General features: G+C 35.5%; 1 protein-coding gene across 2 annotated transcripts in view; it reads left to right on the top strand.

Annotated features, from left to right (window-relative positions):
• LRBA (LPS-responsive vesicle trafficking, beach and anchor containing) overlaps positions 1-27,030 on the top strand; it is a 497,077-nt gene that overhangs the window by 454,131 nt on the left and 15,916 nt on the right. Inside the window, exons 49-52 of one of the 2 annotated variants that reach the window (XM_004685322.2) lie at positions 3,834-4,011; positions 6,674-6,736; positions 12,065-12,220; positions 18,036-18,200. In XM_004685322.2, coding sequence (XP_004685379.1) covers positions 3,834-4,011; positions 6,674-6,736; positions 12,065-12,220; positions 18,036-18,200 — 562 coding nt within the window. Of the gene's footprint in view, positions 1-3,818; positions 4,012-6,673; positions 6,737-12,064; positions 12,221-18,035; positions 18,204-27,030 lie in introns of both variants that reach the window. The other variant, XM_012726881.1, reaches the window with a different exon arrangement.

The following is a 27,030-nucleotide window of genomic DNA, read 5'->3' as shown; positions in this document are numbered from 1 at the left end:
GAAGAAATGCCATAAAGCTTAGTGGCATACAATGTTTTCCATTTTTGTGATTCTGAGGGGTAGGCAGGAATTTTGTCCTCTCACTTCCACAAACTCACACATTGCTGTGGGGTGGGCTGACAGGGCCAGACATCTCCCTCCACCAGGCCTTTCATCACTGAGGAAACTGTGAGTCCAGGGCAACCTGTGGCAGGCGCAGCAATCCAAGAATACTTTTGCACAACTTCTTGGAGTGAGTTCACACTCCATTCTTTTTGATTAAAATAAGTTAAAATCCAGCCCAGAATTAGGAGTAGGGAAATAGACTCAAGCTACAAAATAATGTGGCTATTTCACTTTCACAGTTCGTGAAATTGCACAGAGTAAATTCTTCAGTCATATCATGTTTTAAAAATTCATTATAGTACAAATATTGAATTGCAAGCTAAAAATAATTTCATTAAAGAATAGATCATAGAGATATTTTTTCTTGAATTGTCTCTTAAAGTACAAATAAAACAGATCCCTTATTACTGTTCTAAAGTAAGGAAGAAGCATATATAACCTGTTTCCATAAATACAGTGAATAATTTAAGGTAATTTCATGTCGTAGCTTAGAGATGGTAGAATACTGACATTCTCAGGAGAAAGTAGCAGCCAAGAGAGCAAGAGAGAGAGGTGTCGCCCTTTCCACCTCTGGCTCTTTTGCTCCTTTCTCTGTCTAGCCTTTGTCTCCTTTTACCCTCATCATCTTCTTTCTCCTAGCTTTTTCTTCCTCCTTCTTTAGCCTGGGGGCTGTACATCATCATAAAAGACAAGCATTTAAAATATTGTTTGTACCACCTTCTTCTCTAGGTGCTTTTAAACAGGTATAATGAGATTTAAATGAACATAAAGGATAACTTTTAGTAAGCAGAAGACTACACCGAAAGCCCAACATATAGCAAGAACAATGAAAGATAATGCCATAAAATAGTAAGAGTGATTTATGTTTGGGCTCTGGAATTAGTTTTAGTAATAGCTTGTCAGTGAGACTCAGGCTGTTTGGTGGTGGCTAATGGAAGGTCCTCCTTTGTCCATTGATTTTCTACCTGGGTCACTGCACAGCCTTGGCTACTGGGGCAATGAGTGAGTTTCTGCTGCCCAGTACCCTCAGCGGCAAAAGGATTATTGGTTCATCATGAGAGACCAGCTTTGTAGTCCTAAGGTGGAGAGCTGCTGGGGGAGGGGGATCACAAACTCACGATAGCAGGAGACTGTCTTTCCTGTGGACATTGTCCTCAAAATGGGATATGGGAAGTCCTTTTCAGACTTGTGCAACTCTCTTTTTCAGCTTTACACATAGGTGGGTGGGCAAGAAAGTAATGTTGGAAAGAAGCCAGAATATCAACAAGTACACACTTCACCTGGGAAGAAAAAATATAATTTAGATGGTAGTTTCGTGCTTCCACTTTGGGCTTGGCTCGCCAAGGCAGATGGGGTCAGACCAGTGTCTGTTCTGCCCCTCTCCTGCTGCTGCCATCACCAGCAGGGACTGGCCATTCCCTGGGATGTGCTTTTTCGCATTTCTAGTGCTCTTCATTCTGTACTTAACTAGTCTAGGATGTGGTGAAGTTCCCAAGAGGTTTTATTTGCCTGCATTGGAGCATGGAGTGAGGGGACAGACTAAAGGACAGCTAGTAGAGTGTATAGAACATTCTGGACATGGTTTCTGTGGCAGTGGCTTGTACTTGCTGTTTGGCTAAGAGTTGGCTCACTAAAGTCATTTTATAAACAACATACTCTTCCTAACATTAGAGATTTTTCTGTGCTTTTTGTTGTTGTTGTTGTTTAAGGCATAAGCATGGAATTGTTCAATTTGAGTCTAACAGTATTTAAAATATGAGTAGTTAAGCTCAACGATGCGTATGAGCTTCCTTTTAGTGAGACTTTATGATGTATATTATACTCCCGTTTTCTCAGTTTATAACTTAACTTTAGCAAATACTCCTCGAATTCCATGTAATTGAAAAATAAGACTTGATATTCTGAAATAACATTCATTTCCCTTTCCCAAAAGGTCTTCAAAGTAAGCTTATAGCTTGTTTGTTCATAGTTTCTCATTTTTATGCAGTTTCACAAAATTCCTTAAAGGTTCTTGATATGATGGAAATTACTTACCAACACCAGAGGTTTTAAAAATCAAAGACCTGGATGTTTATTAATTGTTGTACTAACATTCAATGAGTTCTTCCAGTAATCTTCAACAAGCCCACTGCACACAAACACACGCGCGTGCTCACACAAACGAATATAGCAGGAATTAAAGCCACCTCGTGCTGCGTTAAGTGCATGAGCCATAATATACACCAGGTGTAGTAATTAGCAGGCACACGAAGGCTGCCTATTTGTCTGGTTTTGGTGCTGTTGCTGTATCCCCCTGTGTTTTCACACCATCAGATAGTTGGATTTAATTGAGGCCACATCAGATGAGGCATTACTGACACCTTTAATTGAATGAGCATCCAGGGAGGATTAACTCATAATATTGATTGGCTTTTAGCCACTTGCTCAGAAGGGTGTCTGGGTAGCTTATTAGTTGCCTTTATTTACACCTTTATGCAAAGAGTGCAAATAGGAATTCTTAGTGCAATATGTTTTTCTAAGTACTCTTAATAACTTTTTTAAAAGGACTGATAATAAAAATGCAAATGTATTTAATTTTTATTAGCAGTTCTGAATAAATATGTGTTTAATATATGTGCCTACACATTTACATATACCTGGTGTTTTGAAATATGGCGATAGGAAAGCAGCCAGAAGCACTTCATCAAAGTGTTTCCATTCTGAATGATACTAATCAGCTAGAAAATAGACATGGTAGAAGAGAATTGCTGAAAATGTACAGTGCAATTACTGTATGATAGCATACTACCACAAAGGATAAATAAAGGCAGTAAATCAGAATGGTGTTCTGTATGTCTTGAATTATGACATATAGGTTGTAGGAATGTTTTAAATCTTTAGTAGACTTCAAGATTTAATTTGTTGCTAGTTATTAGAATAGTATTTTGTGTAACATTTCCATTGCTTTCTGCTTTTCAAAGAAGAAATCAGAAGTTTGAGCTTTTTTTTTTTTTTTTTCAAGAGGGAGGAAAGAAATCTGGGTTTTTCCTCAGCTGTAGCAAAAAAGTGGTGGCATTTGCATTATAATAGGGCAGTATTTATGACTTGGTACACTATATAAATATATTGTTTTTACAAGTACATTTAATTATCCATTGCTTTGAACCACCTTTATAATTAAGTTTGTATATTGCATTCATAAGTTATTTCTCTACTGTAATAATGTAAACATATGTATAGCTATTGTTTTAGTTATCTATTTAGTTGTCAGAATCTTCATGCTAATCCAGCAATTTTTGATGACCTTTGGAGATTACCTTGACTTGCTCTTGTGCCTACTGCCTACTTGTGTTCCTTTTCTTTGTAACTAACACGACATCGTAATTTGAATGGTTTAATGCAATCTCCGTACTTTGGTTATTTAGACTCTAAATAATTTTTTAGTTCTTCATGGAAGTGGGATGGGGACAGGAATTAATAATACGTATGGATTTTTTAAAGGCATTTCTGTTACTGTTGTCTACTTTTGATCAACAAAGAATTCACCCAAAGCTGTACAGGAAAAACAAAGATAACCGAATTGCTGCTTCTATAAGCCATTTCTGCTGCTGTTCTTTCACTGCAACTGGTGTTAACATGGTCTTCCTTTTCTTTTCTTTTCTTGCACCCTCTCTTTCTTGTCTTGTTTATGTCTTTTCCTTGTATATTTGGGTCTTGTCATGCCCACTCAACAGTATCTCCTCCTGCAGAGTCCATTGATGTTCACAGACCAAGCCCAGCAGGATGTTATCATGGTCCTAAAGTTCCCCTCCAACTCCCCTGTCACTCACGTGGCAGCCAACACCCAGCCTGGTCTGACCACGCCTGCTGTAATCACAGTCACTGCTAACAGGCTCTTCGCTGTGAATAAGTGGCACAACCTTCCCGGTAAGTAAGCAGAAAACATCATAAGTCTGAACACTGTATAGAGACTTTATTGTAGCCACTTACTATATTATAATTAAGCTTTTAATTAGCCTAAGTCAAAATGCTTGCAAGTTTGAAAGGTTTAAGGAAGTCCCATCTGAGACATATAGTACAAATATTAAAACATAAACTATTCATCTGGTGGTTTGTCTTTATTTCTTAAAGATAAACATTATTTCTAATATAATATTTTAATATGATGTTCCATAGTCTTCCATAAATAAATAAATTGTGTTTACCAGCTATTTTCCTCTTTTCTACTTTCTTACTCATCTGTTTACTAAACACCAAGTGTCTACCATGTGCCTTTTTATGAATGACATGGGAGGATTCATTTTCGATGAGAGGGGAAAAAAGCACCTGAACTCTACAAACAAAACTCTACAATCCCCTAAGTACATTCTAATCTATTAAATGGTGAATAGTCATGGTAGCTAATGGCAAGATACTACTGAAATAACCATCTGAATCATAAAACCATCAGAGTTGGAAGAAATATGATAGTTCATTCACTCCAGCCCCACATTTTACCAAGGAAGACACGGAGCCAGTCAGTGGTAGAGCCAGCTTTCAATCCAAGTTTTCTGACTCTAATTGTAGAATTACCCCTCTGTGATTCACTACCTCTCATTAGAACAGAACTTTGGAATCTAGACTTAGCACTATTCTTTTTGGCCACTAGTTAGAATATTTTTAAGAAGGAAAAATCTTATTAAAGTCCTGGAGATTAGAGCCTTTTTCTCTCAAGTCATTGTTTTATCTAAAAACTTTTACAATACAAAATAAACTTTTGTAAAATAAAAAAAAAAACGTTTACAAGATAAATTGTATAAATTTTTAAGATATACCTAAAACACCACTCATTAAAATATATGAAATGGTTGCAAAATATCAATTCTCATGCCAAATTAAATGCAAGAGCTTTTAGAATGAAACAAACAAAAAATGAATTAACATTCAAGCAAAACCCTACTTTGTTGACTACACTCACTGAGGTGCCCGTCACAAAGAATCAGAATTTTTAGATATAGCTGTTTTCCTGGGATTTGAGCCATAGAGAGTTAATCTTCTAAACCTCTTTAACTGACAGTTGGGTTTCAGTGTTTCTATGATCCCTGGTTCTCAGAGAAGTAAAGACAAATTCCCCAGGTGTTGGTTGATTGGCGCTGACAATACTGGAAGTAAATGGCGCTATGGGGTACATGAGAGGTGCATTTTCCCTGACCATTTCCTGTAATAGCTTCACTAGGAGAGCCAGTAACCAGCAAAGACAATACGTCCCTCCAGTAAAAAAATGAAAACAGCTAGTTTCCTTTCTTCAGCCATTTTAATTTCTTAAACACACTCAAGTATAATTTCTAATGCTAATATTGCAGATATTCAGATATTTTTATTAAAATGAATGATCTTCCAAACATCCTTAGAAATTTGGAATTTAATAATGGGAAATGAAGACCTTATAAGTTTAAAACTAATCTAGTGAGCTTATTGGAATGTATCCCACTTTCTATTCAAACCCTCAGGACAGTAGTAAAGATTTCCTAAAACCTGGTAATATTAAGCAGAGCACTAACACTGACCAGTATTTTAAATGCTTAGGAGCCTACAAAAGACAGATACTTACCAGACTGGTGAAGGCTGAGTCATTTGGAAAAAATACTTTGAAAGGGGCACAGAGTTTAACTGATAGAATCACAAAGCTGGAAACACCATGTGGCCCAAAAAGCCTTCACGTGCAGGTTATGGCGTGCCTGAGGCTTCCAGAGCTAGCCCCAGCTCCTACTTCCTAATACAGCTCTTTACCTTAAGTCCTTCCACCTTAAGGACTGGGAAATAACCTACAAAATCTCTTTTGAATTACAAAATAAGCATGCTTGAGTCTTAAGAACCATTTTGAGAATTGAACAAGCTATTCTTAGTATAGATTGATTTTTGTTATTCATTTGCTTCTTAAGACTATTTTAAATACTCTTGAAACTGGAAGCCATGGAAATGTTAGATATTAATAAAACTTTAAAAAAAAAAACCTCAATACAGTCTTTAAGAAAATGTTTCAGCCAGATGCACTTAACTAAAACATTTATCTATGGATAGCTTTCTTTATTTTTATTCAAACTTTCAATTGATTGGTTTTAAGTGATGGATGAAACACTAAATGTTCCCTGACTTAGAGCTTTCCCTTTCTCCATCATAAATTGACGGTTTTGTGGATCCTTTGTGCCGCAGCTCTCAAAACTGCCTTTTTAAGAAGTAACAAAAAAATAGTATTTGCTACAGTCAGCAGATGGTTGTCACATTGTGTTTTCAGTGCACTTTACCACTTAATTTTGTTTTGTTGCAGCATCAGAGGTTGCCAGTCAAGCATCTGCTATAGCTTATGGCCTAGGACTGGAGCCACTGCTGATGGCACATGTTCAGAACAGCACTAACCTAAAATAAATGTTTAATAAGCTAGCCATAAAAGCACCTGGGGTTTTTTTTTTCCTTAAATTTCATAAAATTGTATGAGGGATTTGGAGGTTGAAAACAGTTCTCCATAAGATTTGACTTAAGCATTTTTATGTAGTTTACTATATGAAAAATAATGCTTTCTCCCCCCCCCCCCATCTTTTGTGAATTCTAGCTCATCAAGGTGCTGTACAAGACCAGCCATACCAGCTGCCAGTGGAAATCGATCCTCTCATAGGTCTGTCACTTCCTTCTCTCTTTGCGATTCATTAAGCTCTGTATGGTGGCCCTGAAGTGTAGATTACAGTTGTTTTTCACTTGCTGGTTGCTGGGAATGGAATTTTCCTGATAAACCATTTGCATGCAAATTGGAATGCAATGAGCTGTGGCTATGCTGGTATTTCATCAACTCCCCCTCGTTGGTTTGCCTAATTTGAACAGGCCTAGGACGCGTGTCACTGAAAATTAATATGGATGCTGTAATAATGTGTGATTGAGAATGCGCGTGAAGTACTGTCAGGATAATATTGGATCTTTTCATCACTCAGACTTGTTGATGAGCAGGAGCGAGGCACGTTATGATGAATTGGTGCACCGGTAATGTGATGGAGCTCCTTTGCTAGGGAAATTTTCATAATAACAGTGGGGTTCTTAGCAGCCCTGTGTTGTGAAAAATAAAACTGTAGTGCCAGGGTTTCATCATTAAAGGAGATCAATCCTTTCTTCCTGGACCCTCTGTTCAATCTGAGGGGATTAATGTGCAATTGCAGAGCAGTTTCGGAGTTGAAATATATTGCCCAGCCAATGGCAGTGTTAAGATATTTGTATTCATTTTCCTGGGGTCCTATAAATTGCCATTGGAGGTTAAATTTGTTAAGGAGGGGAAGAGAAGGGAGGAGACCAGAAAGAGCCATTGGGATGAAATGAGCATCTGCAGCAGATGACTTACAGTATTTAATTGCAGTTACGCTTTTTGAGTAGGTTAGGTGAAATCTCTAGTTTAACATTTTTCATCCAGGTGGGGGAGGAATTCAAACACGGCTTCATGAAAAATGTTAAGCCTTGATGTTGAAGATGATACTCAATAACTTTCAGACTAAAAACCTTAATTGCCTTGCTATATGAATATGCTGCCATATGAATAGCTGACTTCTTGTCATATTTCCCTGGCATAAATACATTTTAAACAAATATGCAAATAAGCTGATTTATTTCTTAAAAGCTTGTTCTTTATATGTCTTTTGTTGTTGTTTTAACTTTAAAACCATGTTTCAATGAAGAACTAAACAGCTACCATTGGCAGATGAACTATCAGGATGATTGAACTAATCTTAAATTCAACTAATCCATTCATTATTTCCCCAATTTAAGCAGAAATCTAAGAATTAACAACCTATGTGAAAAATAGACTATTCTGAGTCCTAAATCTTGTTTTTCTTTGATGTGCCACATATTAAAAAAATAGTAACTGCTCACTTGGTTCAAGTTTGAAAGTCAGGAAAACAACAAAGCCTATTTCCAAGTCAGATAAAACATTGTATCTGAAGTCTGACCTAATATTGGACAGTGCATATCCTGTAGTGCAAAGTTTATTTAAATGATTATATATTGTAACCCTTAGACCAGACAGATAGGGATCTGATAGTAAATGGCCCAGGCTATGTGTGCCATAAAATCTCAGACAACTATTTACCTCTGTTGTGGTAGCACAAAAGCAGCCAGAGACGATATGTAAACAAATGGGCATTGCTGTGCTCCGACAAAACTTTATGCTCCAGCCGGACCTAGGCCACATTTCCCACTAGGCCACGTTTACCTTCCCTGCTCTGGGTCACTCGATATTCGATTTTTGCACTTAGACCCCCTAAAACCATTATTCAAAACCATATACCTTCTTTTTAGGTTGACATCTAAAAATTGTCATCACAAATTTAGTGGCAAAGGCTATAGTTTCTGGCACAGTATATAAAATTCTAAATATATCTAGTGGAATTTAAATATCAAAGTGAGTTGATACTCAACATTTTGTTTTCAAAAGATACATACAACACTTAAGAGTTAAAAATCTTGGCCCTCCCTGGTGGCGCAGCAGGTTAAAGCACAGCACTAAGAAGCTAAAGCCACTTGCGCATGAGTTTGATTCCCACCTTCCCTGGAGATGACCCACATGGCACGGCAGACCTCGCCTGACCTGCATGCTGCTCCCCTCAGCAGTGTACTTCATCGATCTGCCTGTTCTGCTCCCCACTCTGTTTCTGGTGAAGCCTCTCGCCCCCTGAGCCTCTGGCCTGTACCCCAGTTCTGTATGCACAAATAAATAAATCTTAAAAAAAAAAAAAAGTTAAAAATTTTACATTATATCTTGAATTTATACTTTTCATTCTATTTCCTGTATACAATTTTATTTTAGATTTTGAAAATTAATGATCCTATTATACTTTATAGCAATAACAATACATATGGAAATTTAGCTATATACATATAAATTTGTTAGGATTCCCTATGGAAGTAGGGCTCAGATTTTTAAAAGCCAATCTCCATTGAGTTGTTATTACAGATATTACTGATACTTATTATTAAAAATTATAAATTGTATTAAACATTAAAAAAAAACACATCTGTTATGAAACAGGCCCTTTTCATTGACATACCTTAGTGGATAAAAATTATTTGTTACCAAATGAGACAGGATTTGTCAACAATTCTTTTTTTTTTTTTAATAAATGGAAGTGCTGAGGATTGTTACTCATTAAAAAATACAGGGGGAAAGTAAGAGTTTTGTTTAACAGTGTCACTCAAATCTTTGAACTCTGAGTAATGTGACAAAATTCATATAGTAATCTATTATTGAGAGCTATTTTTATAGTCTATCATTAAGTGATCTCTTTAGCTGCTTATCATTAAAACTTTTAATGATCTATCAATCTATCAGCGTGATTAGATCCTTCTACCATTTATTGAAAGCAGTGAATTGGAAACCACCTGTCCTATGAATGATTTGGTACTGAGGCATTCACTTCTCAGCATCACATCAGTGGTTTGAATTGACCCTTTATTTAGTTCTCAAGAGATTTTTTTATTGCCTGAGTAAAACACCACAGTAAGATTTTAAATATAAAAGACATATGCCTTTATTTTTTTCTAGTGAAGAAGAGCATTCAAAAGGGGAGATAAGGAGGAAAAACTGACAGAATTCTCACATGAATCTGTTTCAGGCAAGAGAACACATGAAAGTTGAAGAACTAGAAACTGATTTGCTTAAAACCATCTGTGCCTGTGAATCCCATAGGAAACCTTATACATTCTTGCACTTCCAAGCCTGCCCTGATTTGAAGACTGCTATCTAGAAAATATACCTAATTCATTAAATAGAATTGCATTCAGTAATGCTCTCAAGAGGCTTATTTGGGAATAAGGGAAAGGCACTTGGAAGGTAGATGGGTATATGGATGAATGGATGGATAGATATATTTGAAAGGGGGTTTACAATATTAAAGTACAATTAAACACTTGGTAAATAGTTCATCTGCATCTTGAAGGGGCATCAGACTTATCCAGGGCTACTTTGTGGTCACTTAACTTGAATTTGTATGTGTGCCCAAATCTTGTTCGGTTAGGTCTTTCAAAGAGATCACACCAAAAACAGTAACAAACAAAGACACAAAAACAAAAAACCCAGCTAAAGTCATATAGACACTGGTAAAAGTAGACAATTTTTACAATTTTCTTCCATAATGTACTTGCAATTATAGTAACCAGTGTAGAAAGTACAAACTATCCTCTTTTTAATAACCAGGTTTCTAGTATTAAGAAAACTGAACTGTGTCGCACAGCTTTACTGAGTGGGACACTAGGGTCTCCGTGGTGTACTATGGAAGGGGGTGCAGGGGAAGAGCCCTTCTTGCTGCTGCTGTAATTTTCTAGTTCCTTAACTCCCCCCCCCCACACACACACACATACAAACTATCTGAAACCTACTATCACATGGTTGCCTCTCATCTTATTTGGTTGAGTTGTGAGGTCAGACACTGGCAGAATTTTACAGCACATCACATGTTGCTGTATACCAAAAGGTGGGAATACTCGATTCCTCCACAACCCAGCGGGGTCCCAGCACAACACTGGAGACTACTTTGAGTATTTTTTTTTATTTTGTTTTACTGTCTGAGATTTCTGTTAAATTTGGCACATTAATTCAGTTATTAGGCATACTGAATATAATATTTTTTAAAGATTTATTCATATATGCTTACAGAACTGGGGTACAGACCACAAGTGTGGTGGGTGAGAGGCTTCAGCAGACAGAGTGGGCAACAGAACAGGCAGGTTGATGAAGTACACTGCAGAGGGGAGCAGCGGCGGGTCAGGAGAGGTCTGCCGCGCCATGTGGGTCACCTCTGGGGCAGGGGATCAAACTCGTGCTGTAATGGCTTTGGAGAGCTTCATAATGATGTGCTTTAACCTGTTGCGCTACCAGGGAGAGCCCATAAATATTTTTTTCTATGTTATCAAGAGCGTATTTGTAGTTGTTTTTCTTCCTCCCAAGAGCTGAAGAAAGGGTACATGAAATGTAATAATTACATACAGAACTTGACTTTATTTTTTCTGGTAAAATTCTTGCTATATCTGATACAATCACCTTTAAGTGTGAGAACCATGATTTGTATGAGAAAGTTGGTGGCAAAAATCATTCTTAGATGAAAAACTAAGTGCATGTATCTGGTTGGCCATATGTCAAATAAAGGCATCTCAGTGAACATTCCTCTCCTGATAATGACATGCTCGATAGTGTATTTCCACAGGATTATTACTCCTCCCAAGTGCTTGATGTCTCTCCGTGTCTGACCTTGTGCCTGGTGACAGACCCCATCTTAGGTGTTCGAAGCACTGTGAGCACACATTGCCAGATGGTCTTGTTTGATTGCTTACATAGGAGTAAGGATGTGGCAGTGTGCTGTGCTTTGACTTTTTCAATTACAAGTATCTTTAATAAACAGTCACTCTACCTTTTCCTTATATGCAAGTGTGACTGTAAACGGGAAAATGGGGGTTCACATTTAGTCAAATTAAAGATGTGTAAAAGCCAAAGTAATACACGATGCTATAATATATCAGATATATGGCATTTAAATTCTAATATCTCTTCCCTGTGACAAAAAGTTAAAGTAATAGATTGTCATACCATGAATCCATTCTCATGACAATAGATGTAATGAGATTGTCACAAACACAGACCTAACTGTGATGCAATCAGGAGATTGTAATCTAGTTGGTCCTGTCCTACAGCTAGAAATGATGTTCTGAGAATTGTGTACTGTTTTCACATTGTAGAGTATGATTATTATTTCTTTGCTCCAGAAAAGAAAAATCATACTAAGACATTGAATTGAGCTCCCCACATTCTTCAATCAGATGGGTTTTTTTTTTCTATTTGCTTTTTTCACATATCCATGCCCTGGAATATGTTGCCTCTCTTCTGAATATGTGGCCCCAGTATGAGAAACTATAGGATTTCTTTGTGTGTGTTGATTTAGTGGCTTTTGTTTTTCTTCCTCTGTTCCCACAGCCAGCAATACAGGAATGCATAGGAGGCAAATCACTGACCTTTTAGACCAAAGCATTCAAGTCCATTCCCAGTGCTTTGTCATCACTTCAGATAACCGCTATATTCTTATTTGTGGCTTCTGGGATAAGAGTTTCCGAGTCTATTCTACAGACACAGGTAACTATTATTTTCTTCATCATTCAACTAAAGTTTACTGCAAGTAGCATTGAGAAACTTAGAATGTTTTTCATCTTCCTTCCATAATGACAGGATTCTAAAATTTTAAGATACTGTTTTTCCCTTTCAAGTAATAACACACTCACATAGTCCACTGCTTTGTTAACTTCAGCACGTCTGGAGCAAGCACCATGTGTCCTTGTATATGTATAACCTAGCAGCAGGTACACAGACGTGCAGGTGTACTTTCCCACTCTTGTATTATTTAAAAGATTTTTTTTTCCTTACTGGATATTCTCATTAAGTGTATTTCTGGGTTGTCGATATCTTGCTTCCACCCACTTCTGCAAAGAATCTTGCTGAAAGCTACACAATCGTGAAGAAAAGTAGCTGACTACTGATTTTATGTGTGACAGGAGATCTTGTTAAAATACGAGTTTATATCTATATATTTATTTGCATTCATCTCCCAACGGGACAAACCAAGTTCAACTCAGTACTATTACAGAAGATCCAATCAAGTAAATGTATGTACATTTTTGCATATATGATATTAGGAAACATTGACAAATTTAAAAGAGTCTCAAGTATTTTGGAAACTGTGGATTAGGTGTAGTAAATCTGAAGTTTAATAGTTAAAAAATAAAAATTAGATAATAATTCATTATAACTTGATAATGCAAAAGTAGATGTTTCAACTAAAACAGGATCTATAAATGTCTTGTTTAAATGTTGTAGAAAAATGGTCAATTCTTTTAAATTGAAATTTCTAGTTAACTAAATTTTTTATGATAAACCTCTCAGTTTGTTAATCTTTATAAAATGTATGAGTACATACTTCTATTTTAGTAACTACAAGATACTGAAAAATGGTAGTTACTCAAAGAGGTTGTCATGGTGCATTTTGATGATAGTTATTTTAACATAGCTACGAGTAGTGGAAAATAGTCGAACATGTACTGTTCGTAGAATAAGCCCTAAAAGTTTTTCGATGTGATATTATTTTTTTGTTTTATGGAACTGATGATCTAGTTTTCTTATAATTTTCATTTTATTCATAGCTCCAAAAAGAAAGCAACAGTGTTCAAAGCTTCCTGATTAATTGGGATTTTACTACATGTTTAGCTGTATGAGGTTAATTACTATGGGACTTAAAAGTCCTGTAGCATCATTCAAATTACAGTGGGGATTGGTATTGTATTAGCCTCACAATAGTCTGTGAAACAGAACAGAGTTCCTGATCCCCATTTTTCACATGAAACTGAGCAGCTTCAAAAAGGTTAAGCAACTTGTTGAAATATTTTTGAGTAATTTAGTGGAAGAAGGTATTCTGACTTCATAAGTAGCATTGCTTATGATTCTACCATGTTATCTTGTATTAGGTATTGTCTGTCATCATGGGTTAATTTGGAAAATGCTATAATTTAGAACACAGAGTTTTGATATATCTGCCATACTAGATTAGTCTTAATTAGATAACATTTTGTCTTCTCTTTCCAAAACTATCAACAATACTGCTTAAAAAGTAGTTTTCTTTTTTTAACTTCATTTAGTAGGGCTGATTAGCTTGTACAATAAAATAATTTAAATTTACCAGGAAAGTCAGGGGAAAAAAGTGTGAAACACTAGGCCTATATCTTTCTTAATATTTTTTAAAGATTTATTTATTTATGCATACAGAACTGGGGTACAGATCAGAGGTGTGAGGGCGGTGAGAGGACTCACCAGAGACAGAGAGGGGAGCAGAACAGGCTGATGGACCAAGTACACTGCTGAGGGGAGCAGGGGGCGAGACAGGAGAGGTTCAGCACCATGTGGATCACTTCGGGGGCGGGGGACAGCCTGCACTGAAGCCACTGCAGCCAGCTTGCCGCATCCTAGCCTCTGCACCACCAGGGAGGGCCCTCTTTCTTAGTATTTTATATGCAAACTGATGATAGTTTTATTTAACGTAATTTTTAGTTAGGGTAATTGAACTTGGGTTTGTTTTTGTTTGACAATAGGAATACTTAAATACCTTCTCCTAAATGTAGTAGAGAGGCCAAGGGAAAATGGTATGTTCAATAATATATAATAGCAAACCTAGCACAAGTGTTGAATTCAATTATATTTTAGCACATAGCCAAAAAAATAAAATAAAATAACTCTTTTATTAGATTTGGGGAGGGGAGAAGAGAGAAACATGGTTGTAACAGGAAATTCTTTAAACATAAATCATGTTTTCAGGACACAACCAGAACAGCAGAAGCAACAATAAAACCTTCCCTCTGCAGTGGGAATTATTTTCAAGCCACAGTTTAGATTCAGTGGTATAGAGTCCTGAGCTTGATTTTTTTTTTTATTTGTAGCACAGCTGTCAAATAAAACATTAACTAGAAATTTGTTCTGTAAAAAAAGGGATATTCTAGTAGTTGTGGTAATATTTGATATTAGTGTGTGGAAAGGTGGGCTGGTATTAAAGGAAACAAAAAATAAAGGTTGAGGAACATTTATGAGATTATCAGAAAATTATTTACCAAAAGAGCAGCAGGTGTTTATATGCTATGATTTACCTAGAAGGAGTGAACCTCAACCCTATAGCAATAACAAATATTGCTGAGGAAGGCTGCCAGAACAGGAGAAAGTACACTTAAAAAATACTATTTTCGGGGCCCTCCCTGGTGGCGCAGCGGGTTAAAGCACTACACTGAGAATCTAAAGCCGCTTCTGTATGAGTTCGATTCCCGCCTGCCCCAGAGGTGACCACCTGGCGTGGCAGACCTCTCCTGACCCGCCCACTGCTCCCCTCAGCAGTGTACTTCATCCATCTGCCTGTTCTGCCCCCCACTCTGTCTCTGGTGAAGCCTCTCGCCGCCCCTGAGCCTCTGGCCTGTACCCCAGTTCTGTATGCACAAATAAATAAATCTTTAAAAAAAAAAATACTATTTTCCAGGGTGGAAACCAAAGTTTAAATCATAGCAAATACCATTCATTTGCATTAAAACACGAAACTCTTTAGATATAAACACATAAATGTCACTCTCATTTCCATCTTCCCTGATGCTATCTGAATGTATTCTACCCTCTTTTTCTCACTGGCCCTACCTTGTTCTCTTCTTTTATAATACTGATCACCTTTGTAATCACTTATCTGCAATGGTTGTTTAATACCTGTCTTCTCAGACAGTAAATACTAGTAGGGCTAGGACCATGTCTGTTTGTTTGCCACTGCCTACATGTAAGAAGGCCTGCACTGGTCACTTAGTGTACTCTCAGTAAGTAATTAAATGAAAAGTAATTGTGATAAATTTGGGGGTAAAAGGTAAAACACAGGAAATTTTAATTACTTAATAAACCACTGTGACTGAGTATACATTTTCCTAACATAGGAGCTGAGTGATCACTTGGAAAAGTGGGATAGCCTACTTTTGCAGTGAAAGTTTTCCATTTCGTTCTCGAGTGGGAAATTAGGCAAATGTTACAAATGACAGCTGCTCTTTCCTGAGTCTTCTGGTGCTGCAGAGTGCCTGGATTTCCTCTGTGCTGTGTGCCTCATCCACCTAGTTAGTTGTTTCAACTCATCCTCATTCCTGCAACCCACTAAGTTGATAGTTGTCAAGTCTTAAGTCAGCTTACTCTAGATAACCTGTAGCTTTACATTGCTCTTAACATTCAGGTATAAGCAGAAGTAGAAGTCACTTCAAATACTTGGTGATCCAAAACATAATCAATCACATTATGGATTGTTCAGTCTCTATCAATAGATAAAATTCTCTGGCCTTCCAGTTTTTAATTTTGTAATAAGAGTGTATTCAGCTACCTACCTGATTTTTGTCTTCTCCTTTGTAATGCCTCTGATTTGATCCAATCCATTTCACCACTCCTCGCCGCCTTGTTCTTCATGAAGTTGGAAATGATGTGAAAATTACTAATTTTTTTATATTTACTCTTTTTCTTTTCCATGTTTTTATTCTAGAAAGTCCAAAATTATTTTTACCATAGTCTTTATTGATCAAAGTTACTTATTGAAATGAAATGTTTTGATGTCGATTTTCTTTTTTTTTTTAAAGATTTATTTATTTATGTGTGCAAGAACTGGGCCTGCGATGCAGGGGTTGAAAGGATTCATCAGACAGAGTAGGAAGCAGAACAGTCAGATCTATTGAAATGCACTGCTGAGGGGAGCAGCAGATGTGTCAGGAGAGGTCTGCCTCGCCATGTGAGTCCCCTCCCTGGTCAGGGTTTGGACATTGTTCTGCAATGACTGAAGGTAGTTTCATGGTGTTACGCTTTAACCTGTTAAGCTACCAGGAAGGGACCCTGCTGTTTATTTTTTTTTTTAAAGGTTTATTTATTTATTCATACAGAACTGGGGTACAGGCCAGAGATGCGGAGGGTGAGAGGATTCACCAGAGACAGAGTGGGGCACAGAACAGGCAGATAGACGAGGTGCACTGCTGATGGGAGCAGTGGGTGGGTCAGGAGAGGTCTGCCACACCATGTGGTCACCTCCGGGGCAGGCAGGAATCGAACTCATGCGGAAGTGGTTTAAGCTTCTCTGTGCTGTGCTTTAACCCGCTGCGCCACCAGGGAGGGCCCCTGCTGTTTATTTTAAAGGGTGAATAAATTCAGATGTGAGCATTTTCAGCAGCTAAAACACCTGCTCTGACTGAGTCTTTTTTCCACAAGGAAAAGAGGTATATTTTATTAATTTTGCGATTTGAGATCAAAATGGACCTCATTTTAAATTTACTATTGTGGGCTATAGATGAGTAAGAACACTATATTTAATACTCTATATGATTTTGATAAAGTATAACTCAATACTTTATTTCTGAATTTGAAGCATCTGTAATGAAGTTCAAATTTATTAAAAGCAAGATTTTTTAATTGTTAATACTTTTTTAGTTCTGTTTATTCTGATCTTAAAAAGCCAAATACACTTAGATGCCAGTATTTCATTGCGTTCTTAAGCTTTGGACTAGGTAATGGTTGTGTTCCAAGTTGAACACATACTTTTTTTAGGATCATTAACCTTTTTTTTTTCTAGCTTGGTGATCTTTTTTCTTAAACATTTGAATAATACTTTTAGAGTTCCACTGAAAATCTTATTTTAGGAAAAAAACCTCATGCAGAACATTAAGACATTCACTTGTAGATTCAGTTGCCATGTCAAAGAAAAAATTTAGTTCGAAACCAGGAATAAAAAACCAGGAAGGGTTCTATAGATACTTGATTCTTTAGACACATTTGTGTGAGTTATAAACACTGTATATAATCAAGCCAAGATTCTGAAAGGTAGGGGCTTTACCTTTTCCCTGATGGTTATGTGAATAATTCAACCAGTGTTTGAGCCATAGATATATAGTAAGTTTACTGGGTTCTTCCCAACCATTTCTAATCATTATTATTATATAAATTGTCATAATCTTAATTTCATCATCATTCCCTGAGGAATATTCACTCAGAAAATTCAAGCAGAAAAAAAAACTGGTTCCAGTTGCATCCACAATAAGCTAGTCCCTTTATCAAAACTGAGTTTGTGTAATTCTGAGCTCTTCAAATTGACTTAAATTGTTCTTTTATAGATCCCATAAAAAGAAGAACTGCATATGACTTTCAAGAATTATTATCACTGTTCAACTTATGTTAATCAAAGAAAATATTATGGTTGAACTAGATCAAATTTTATTACAAAATCCAAATTAAAATAGCTTCATTGTTTTATTAATTAGCTATTTGTCACTAGAAATTTGTTTTTTTGTTTTTTTTTTTTTATTTTTACTGTCAATTAAAAAAAAAAAAAGAAACAAACATAAACTGTTCTCTATTTCAGGAAAATTGATCCAAGTGGTGTTTGGCCATTGGGATGTTGTAACTTGCCTCACTCGTTCTGAGTCATATATTGGGGGAAATTGCTACATTCTCTCAGGGTCACGTGATGCAACCCTTCTGCTATGGTACTGGAATGGAAAAAGCAGTGGCATTGGAGATAACCCAGGCAGTAAGTACAACTTATAAGTAAATTTTTACAAATGATATATAAGTAGCTTTTTGCAGTAAATTTACTTTTCATTATGGTAAAAGTGAAACTGAGTACCATTTAGTTTTAATTCTTAAAGAAAAGTCTAGATGGCCTCGTTACTAACATTTTGACCAATGAAAATTCAAATCCAAGCATAAATCTCATTTTTCATGTTATAGGTTGTCCTTATGATCTGAAAGTGCTAGTTCTTCATTGGAAATGACTGTCATCAAATAAAACAGAGGTGTTTCATTCACAAACTGAAAGATACAACATAGAAGACAATCATATATTATTTTGTTTATTGGTTTTATATTTCAAAAGAACAAAAGAAAAATATTCTCATGAAGCAAACCACTCTTCATAAAATATACTTTCATTTACATACTAAAAGATAAAACAGGTCATAAAAGGCCAGTGTGGAATATTCAAATTGGCTCTTGGTTTTTCAGATGGGAAATGAAAATCTTCACCAACAGCCTTAAACATCTTTATGAAACTCTGCTGAAGGCAGTAAAACAAAAAATGTGTAACCATTTAAAATTGTAATTCACAGAAGGCAAAAAGGAAGCAGCTACCATTAAAACCAATCGCACACAGCTGCAAAAAAGAAACGGCTTTAGAAAAACACATTAAGAAGTAGGAAAAAACAATTAAAGGGACCACCTGAAAAACCAAAATTTAATTAAAATTATTATGATAACACCAAAGAGTTCCTGCAAGAATAGCTTTAGATTTTTACTTCATAAGGTAGTTCACTTTAACTGCTCTTAAATGTTTACAGTTTCTTAATTTAAAGCAAGTTGCAGTGTATTTGGTTAAGAAAGGACCATATTGTTGCTCATTACTTTACCTGAATTCTTCTGTCATTCATCCCAAATCTTGAAACAGTCTGAATAAGTTTAAGTACATCTATTTTGGAGTGGCTTCTTAAGTTGTGCTTATTAAATTCATAATATTCTTATGACAGTAAAACCCTTTTTAAAAATTTCATCAAAAGCCAGTACAATTTTAAAGGAAGTTTATGTCAAGTATTTCATCAAATGCCTTTTCTATTTATGTATCTCGTTTGAGATGGTGGGTAAACAGTTTTTATTCAGTGAACCTTTAGTATCTGTTGCTTATTTTGATCAAAACAGGGATAATTGCCTATATGTTCAAATTGAATATGAAAAATAATTTTAAGATCTAGAGGAGAAACCCTATATTGTGAAAAAATTAATAAGGATGTAAAATACTGGTACTTCATTAAAATATCAATATATAAAAAACAGAAAAACTATCAAGCCATCAATTTTAAAGTTGTGATGGTATAGATTACAGTTCTGTAATGGTATGTGATGGATTACAGTTCTGATCTGTGACCAGATCAGACTTTAGCACATGTGTCTATATGGAGGGTACACACACATATTTCACATATTTACACAGATATCTAAATTGTATATGTATTGGCAATGAAATTTTAAAATGTGTAATTTTCAGGGATTTTGTTTCTCACGTTTTTATGAAAAGTACTTTGTGTTCTTTTCATTATGGACCCTCAGTTCTGGTCCTTCATTCTTCCTGGCCTTGGAGATGAGTGACTACTTTCAGTTTCTTGTTTTCCTGTATCTGTAATTTCTGTTTTTGAAATTCACTAAATTATTGCAGATAAACTTATTGGACATAAATAATACATATACCATTTTACTCAATATTTAGCACAGATTTTTCTTCTGCCTTAATGTGATGTAAGGTGTTCTATGTGCGTGATAGATAAATAAATAGTGTGAGATAGATAGATAAACAGCCTAAAATTTTTTTGAAAATTTTTTTTTTCCTTTACTTACCTAATCACATTCTATATGTCACACATGGTCGTTAGCAGTGTGTATGCTGAGAAACAGCTAAAGGCTTATGAGCTGTGCTCGATACAGTTTCTGTTACATTTCTGAAACTTAAGTATTTCAAAAATTGGAAGTATGCAGCTTTTCTAGAAGGGAGAATGTATTTGCATATATTTAAATACTTTATAAGTCACCGTAAAGATGATTTTAACATGTATGTCCTATAAACAGATGAATTGACTAGGACTGACTAAATCCTGGAGTTTAAGTGATACATCTAAGTTCCAAGCTTTACTGTGGTTCTTCTGTCTTGTCCGTAAAAATGAAAGCAATGGTAACTGACTTAAAAAAGCGTTATCAGAAGCACTCGATGCTTAGAGCATATAAATCACCACACAAACACCAGCTTGTTGGCATTAGAGTATATGATAATGTTGGGTTTTTTTATAAAACACTTCATCTTCCCTCTCTCACTGTCTGCAGTATGGTGGACACTAGCTCCTAGTCACGCTGGTAATGAAAAGGAAGAAAATAAGCCAATAACATAGCAGCACATCTAATACAAATTTTAGAAAATTGTAATGTATCTTGACTAAATGAAATTACCCTTCTCAAAGTGAACCTTGTCCTTTCTGGCCTTTTATAATATCTATGTCCCAATTTAATTTTGCTTTAGCTTTGAAGGATGAATCTGGAGGAAAGACAGATAGGCATGTTTTACATATGATGAGAATCTCCACACATTAGAACAGAAAAATGAACAAGCCATTCTAAGCTTTCAGAAGAAAATGACGAATAAAAACAAAGACATTTTTACCGTGTGTGAACTGTGTTTTAAACATTCTTGCAAGCTGTTTTGGATTTTATAAGCTTCTGGCTCATTGATGGCTCCACAAAGCAGCCGCGGAAGTCAGAGCTTTCAGATGAGTAATTTTAAGTTAAGCTTATGCCCATATTGTATCTCATGGATGCATTGTAAGTGACCTTTAAGAAACTGTCCAGTTTTGGTATGCACACGCACATAATTGTAGCATGGTCTAGAAATGCACACCAAGCCTCAATTTTAATTTTGAATTTAGAGTTTTTTCCCTTTTGAAGGGAAAACTGGTAAATAAAAGAAAACTAGGCTCTTGCTTTTAAAATGCATTTTGTCTCATTCAAGTATTTAGTATTTTTTATTTCAAAAATCATGAGAATTGAGCCGTAATTTTACTTGCCAGGGTTTCATAAGCCTATGTAGGCCATTTTCTCCAAATGCAGGTTAGTGCTGTATGTGAACTTGATAGCTTGAAAGCTTTATTAGTATTTTTAAAAAATCATGTTACTGAAAATACGCTCACTGCTTGGGCAAAATCAGGCTAATTCAAATTGGATAAGACCTATGTATAATATAACTTGGGGGGTTTTAACTGGATTCCCATTTTATTAAATCCATGCCTAGGTTATGTGGCAAAAGTCTTGCTTTCCTACTTAAGAGATAATTTTCCATCTTTGATAATTATCTCCTATAGAATGTAATGTTCTTAGTATGAAGAAGAATTAAAACAAGATTCTCTTTAGTTGTGAATGTAACTTATAAAATTAACCAAGAACATTTCAGTGGAGGGATGAATAGATCTATATAGAAGCTGATCTCTCTTTGCCCCACTACTCCTTTGTATTTTAGGACTAGTCTTTCGTATTTTGTATTTACTGAAATGATTTCCCTGTTATTCTCATTTTCCCTGTGTAGTACTGCTATCCAGACTATATTTCCAAATTTTGGAGAAAATGTTCTCCAGTGAATTCTGAACTCTAAATATCCCAAACTTTGAAATGATCTTAGAGGCAAGATGAAATGTACCAAATAGTTACTTATCTGCTATTTGTAGAACTGTCAACTTAAAATTAAATGCTTATTAAACTTGTAAAATTAAATGCTTATTACATATTTTTAGGTATCTGGTAATTTTTTCAAAGCCCCAGTTGATAACTTTAGAAACAGTTGGTTGATGACTGAGAGTGTTGCATAGATTTGTGTGCATAGTATTTCAGCAAAGTAGTTTTCCATTCTTACATTCTGGTTTTGATTTGATTGAAAGGTGGCATTTTTTTTTTCTTTCTTGCAATCAGACATGCTAATCTATGTCAGCTTTCTCTTTTATGGGAATGGCGTCTACTGAAAAAAGTAGAAGTATTTAACTTTTTTTTTCATAACAAGATTCTGTTCTTTAAGAATATTTCAGCACCGTTAATTAGAAAGAAGGTTTTATTAACCATAAGGCTAGGCATAACAGACCACAGAGCTGTTTTTTTAAGTACTGTATGCCATAGCTGCCCTGCTTTTTCTCTGTCTAAAACTTCATTTTGTTATACTCTCATCAATCACTTCAGTCATTACCGTAAATCCTACTGTTGTTAATTTTACTAGTATCACCCTAATGAGACATTCCTGTTATAATTAAAAATGAATTCTAACTTTAAGGCATTCTAAATTTTTTTTTAATGAATTTAGAATGATCTTGCCACCTGACCATAAATACCACTGATGTGCATAGACGACTTATCAAGTCTGTAAGAAAAGTAACATCGTAATATGTCCAGGTGTGAATTATTTACTGGTTCCCTCTGAGCACATGTGCTTGTGCATGTGTATATTTTTGTGCCCATAATTGGGAATCATGTTCTTTTTACTGTAAAAGCTATATGTTTTACTGAAGCTACTGATAAATCCTTATTCTTTGTCTTGACAAAATATAGGTGAGTGTAACACGGCGTACTCCCTGTAAGTAGGTGTCCTAGAGCACCATCTGCTGGATGCATTTGGGGACTTAATGTTAGTTGGTAGATTGGAAAATCAGTGCTTGATAAGACAGGTATACTTCTTTAATCGCCTGCAATGCATTATTTACGGGTCACAAATATCAATTTGTGTTTAATTATATCAATGTGTAAAAGAAGTCACTTCCTTTCTTTGCCCTACCCTAACCTGGATTTATAGGTCTGTAGTCAGTTTTTCTTTAAAGACAAACAAAATATACACTTTGTGTGAAACAAATCATTCCAGCTTGTCATGCAAGAAAATTACCATTTAGTTACAGGTCATTAGCAAATTGCAGTTGGAGAAAGCTTAATGCTGTTTTAACTTTAGGTTTCTAGTTGTCATTAGATTCTGAATATAAAAACAATGCTTGGGGCTTGCAGCCTGTGTATCCCTGGGCTGTGACTTACTGTCCATTCTGATTCTTTGTCAAGAACCTGAGTTTTTGTATGAACCTTATCCAGAGCTTTCCTCGTGGCCCAGCTTCTGCTGTGCACTCTGGCACTGACACTAAGGCTACCCTGCATTTTTCAATCCAAGAATTCATCAAGTTGTGTTTGAAGCAATATGTTGGCAGTGCTCAAGTTTAGGTGACATTAAAACTACGTCTATGAAATTCTCCAGAAGGTCCAGGATGTTTAGTGCTCCATGATGTAATGCAGGCCCTCAAGTTCCAGCAAAACAACGCTGTATTTACTGCTTGTAACTAATAGTAGATGTGGTAAAAGGAATTATATTCATATGGCAAATGAATACAAGCTTAATGTGCACCATATGCAGAGTGGTGGGGTGATATGCCTATATATCACATTTACTTACCTTGTGTAGTTGCAGAGAAAAATGACTATACCATTCAGCCCCGTAGGCTATTGCCATATAAATATGAGAACAGAAGAATTGATGATTTATGCCCTCAAATTGAAACTGAGTGTCTTCATATGTGGACATTAATAGGGCCACACCAAAAACATTGTTTGTCTAATACTGTGTGCTTGGGTAGGAAATTCAATTTTAAGCAATTGCTGGAATTCATCTAAAAAGTACAAATTCCCTCTAGTCAGGTAAGTATCACTGTATATATAGGCTCTCAAAGAACATATTGAATATGTCTTTCATTTAATTGAGACTGGATATACTCTGAATTAGCAAATTACTCACCCTCCCCCCTGAATTTTCACCCTGTAAGTGTGATTCTTCTGCTGTTAGATAGTACATGTATATGTGTATTTTGGGATGGGGGAGAAATAGATGAACAAAAACAGTGAGAGAGATAATGAACGACAACTACACATACATTTAAGTAGGACACCCTATAACTACACATCTTTCAAAAAAACAGAGAAGTTGTAACAGCATTGCACATATGTATATTGTACTTTAAATATTCCTGAACATCTATGAAAATTAAGTACTTATAAAGTATATTTTTAATAGATAGTACTTATAAAGTATATTTTTAATAGGGTTATAAAGTATAACCCTCTAGTTTTCACTAGGGACCTTAAATATCTATTTTTGACAAAGGCACCTTGAAAATGTTAAGGAGAACAAACTGCAAAGAATTTTATGCAGCTAGGATATATAAATAAGTCTTTAATTTTAATTGATATTCTTAAGAAGTCATAATTGATATTCATACTCTTAGTGTTACATATCAACAATCCTGGTAAGGTTTCACTTCAATAGCTTTCTAACTATCTTCATTATGTTTTTGAAGTAGAATTTTTAATGTTTACATTACTCTATACCAATATGTAGGTACAGGAATTATTAATGAACTAAAACCAAAATCCAGCCCCTCTATGGGGAATCAGCAAATGAAAATTTCAAGAAAGTAGGAGAAGAGCAGTAAGTTATGTGAGAGTGGTATGTTCTTTTATGAAGTTGTGATAGCAACATGGGAAAATCTGCTCTAAGTGTAAAATAATCAACAGAACACATGGTTATGATGTGATACCTTTTAAGTATCGATATCTATTTGTGTGTATGTGACATAGACATACCTTGTGTCCCATGTATATTTAGCCATAGAAAAAGATCTGGAATAATAGCCAACAGAATGTTGACAATGGTTATTTGCAGGTACTACAATTTGGATGCAGTTTTTCACAATGGACTAAATTATCTGATACTTTATAACAAGCATGTGCTTAAAAATTCAAAACAAAGATATTTGGGGTAAATATCTAATTATTTTAATGTACCTTCACCTCTTGTGCTAGGCTTTTATGCAATAGTAGTTTTACCCAAAGTTATATGCCTGTCAGGGAAGATTGGAAAATCTAAGAAAAGAAAGAACCGAAGAAATCAAGATACAACTCCTAGAAACTAAAATATATTTCTCCTTTACAAGTAACAAGAATAATTTGAACCATCTCTACTTGGCATTTATGCAGGTAGGGCCATATAATATACTATTATCAAAAGAGGAGTGTCTCCCACAGTTGGTGAAATAGGTATTATTCTGCTACTACCACTACCACTTCTACTAGGTGATACCTACTGGCGCTCACTTCCCTGGCACAGACCTGAGCACTTTATGTAGCAGTCCCATGGGGTAACCATGTTCCTATCCTTGTTTTAGAGCTGAGGCCCAGAGAGATTACAAATACGCCCTGATGCTCCCAGATCTTACTAGAACTACGAGAACATACCTAAGGGAGGCCATACAGCTAGCATGCTGGAGCCTGACTCAAACTCAGGCACTCTAGGTTGGAGGTACCTTCTTAGCCACTACACTCTGCTACATTTTTAATTTGATTCAACTTGACCAACTGTAGAGAACTTGATGGAGTCTATCGATAAAGCACTCTTGGCATTTTCAAAAGACAATATAGTTTTGTTATGTTGAGCTCTTATAACAGTATATGTCATGAGAGGATTTTGTTTTTTATATTTGCACCTGATAGATGGTAGAGGAGGAAGAGAAAGGTTAAAATCAAGAACTTATAATTTGAAGAAACATTAGCTTGTCTTGCACTAATAATTCTATTATTCACAAGAGGAAGCTATCAGATTTACTACCTTATGGCTGGCACACCATCAGTGCAACTACACTTTGTTTTCTGCAGGCCATAAGTCAAACCAAATTAACATTTCCCACCAGACAGTGATGAAAGAATGGACTGATAGAGGTAGAATGAATAGAACAAATTTCAGATATTCTCCCTTTTCATAGAGTATATTGTTATAATTCCCATTGAAAAATTAGGAAGTTAATGGGAAAGGTTTAAGAAACATTTAACGGATAACCTCATTTCCAATTCAGAACAGCCATTTCCTTTCTTGATTTACCATTATGGTGAACCACATGAGAAAGCTTAATATTCAATTTCACATGAATGTTTTGTTTGTAGTAGATTGTGATCAAAATGAACTAAAAGATATGTGCAAATTAGAAACATCTATTAAGAAATAACTGGCATGTAATGTGGAATACTTAGGGTTTTTTTCATTTATATACACTTAACAAATTATTTAGGTTATTACACATATCTCCTTTGGAGAGAGTACTCCATTTTGACCTACTTTTGTTTAACAAAACCAGGTTTCATATTTGGCTTTACTTCTCTAAGTGGTCAGTGACAGGGGTGGGAGGCAGAACAGTGCATATATGGAAGAACAAAAGGAGAACCAGTTTTCTTTTTTTAATTTACTAATGTGGAAAATTAAGTCTGTTGTTTTTATTTCAGGATTTTGTCAGTTAATGTTAAATACTTATATAAAAATAGTTTGGATTTCAGCACAGCTTTCTAGCCTTTTTAGCTATATATAATTATAACCTGCAGGTTTATAATAAAATTGACAAAAACCTGTTCCAGTGACCATTTAAAATCAAGTCATGTACAAATAAATACAAGGCCATAGTTTTATCCTTTCCCTGTTTTTACCAGTGGGTAAAATGGTGTTAAATCCAGCAATGGTGTTAAATGAATAGAGTGAAGGAATGAGTGAGTAACAATGGTAAATGTTAACTTCCATGCCTGGAGTCATCTGAACTAAGTATTAATAAGAAGAAATAATTTTATCTGTTCAAAACTGAGACTAGGGAAATGTTGAACCAAGCTTCATTCATTACAGATAGCATTAAAAAAAAAAAAAAGAATGGATGAATAAGTTCTCTCTCTGCTAATAACATACTTAAACTGTTAATAAGAACTCTGCTGTGCAATTTAAT

This window comes from Condylura cristata, unplaced genomic scaffold, assembly GCF_000260355.1.
Source record: "Condylura cristata isolate star-nosed mole 26May11 unplaced genomic scaffold, ConCri1.0 scaffold00018, whole genome shotgun sequence".
Taxonomy (NCBI): domain Eukaryota; kingdom Metazoa; phylum Chordata; class Mammalia; order Eulipotyphla; family Talpidae; genus Condylura; species Condylura cristata.
This window is presented reverse-complemented; position numbering and strand designations above follow the sequence as displayed.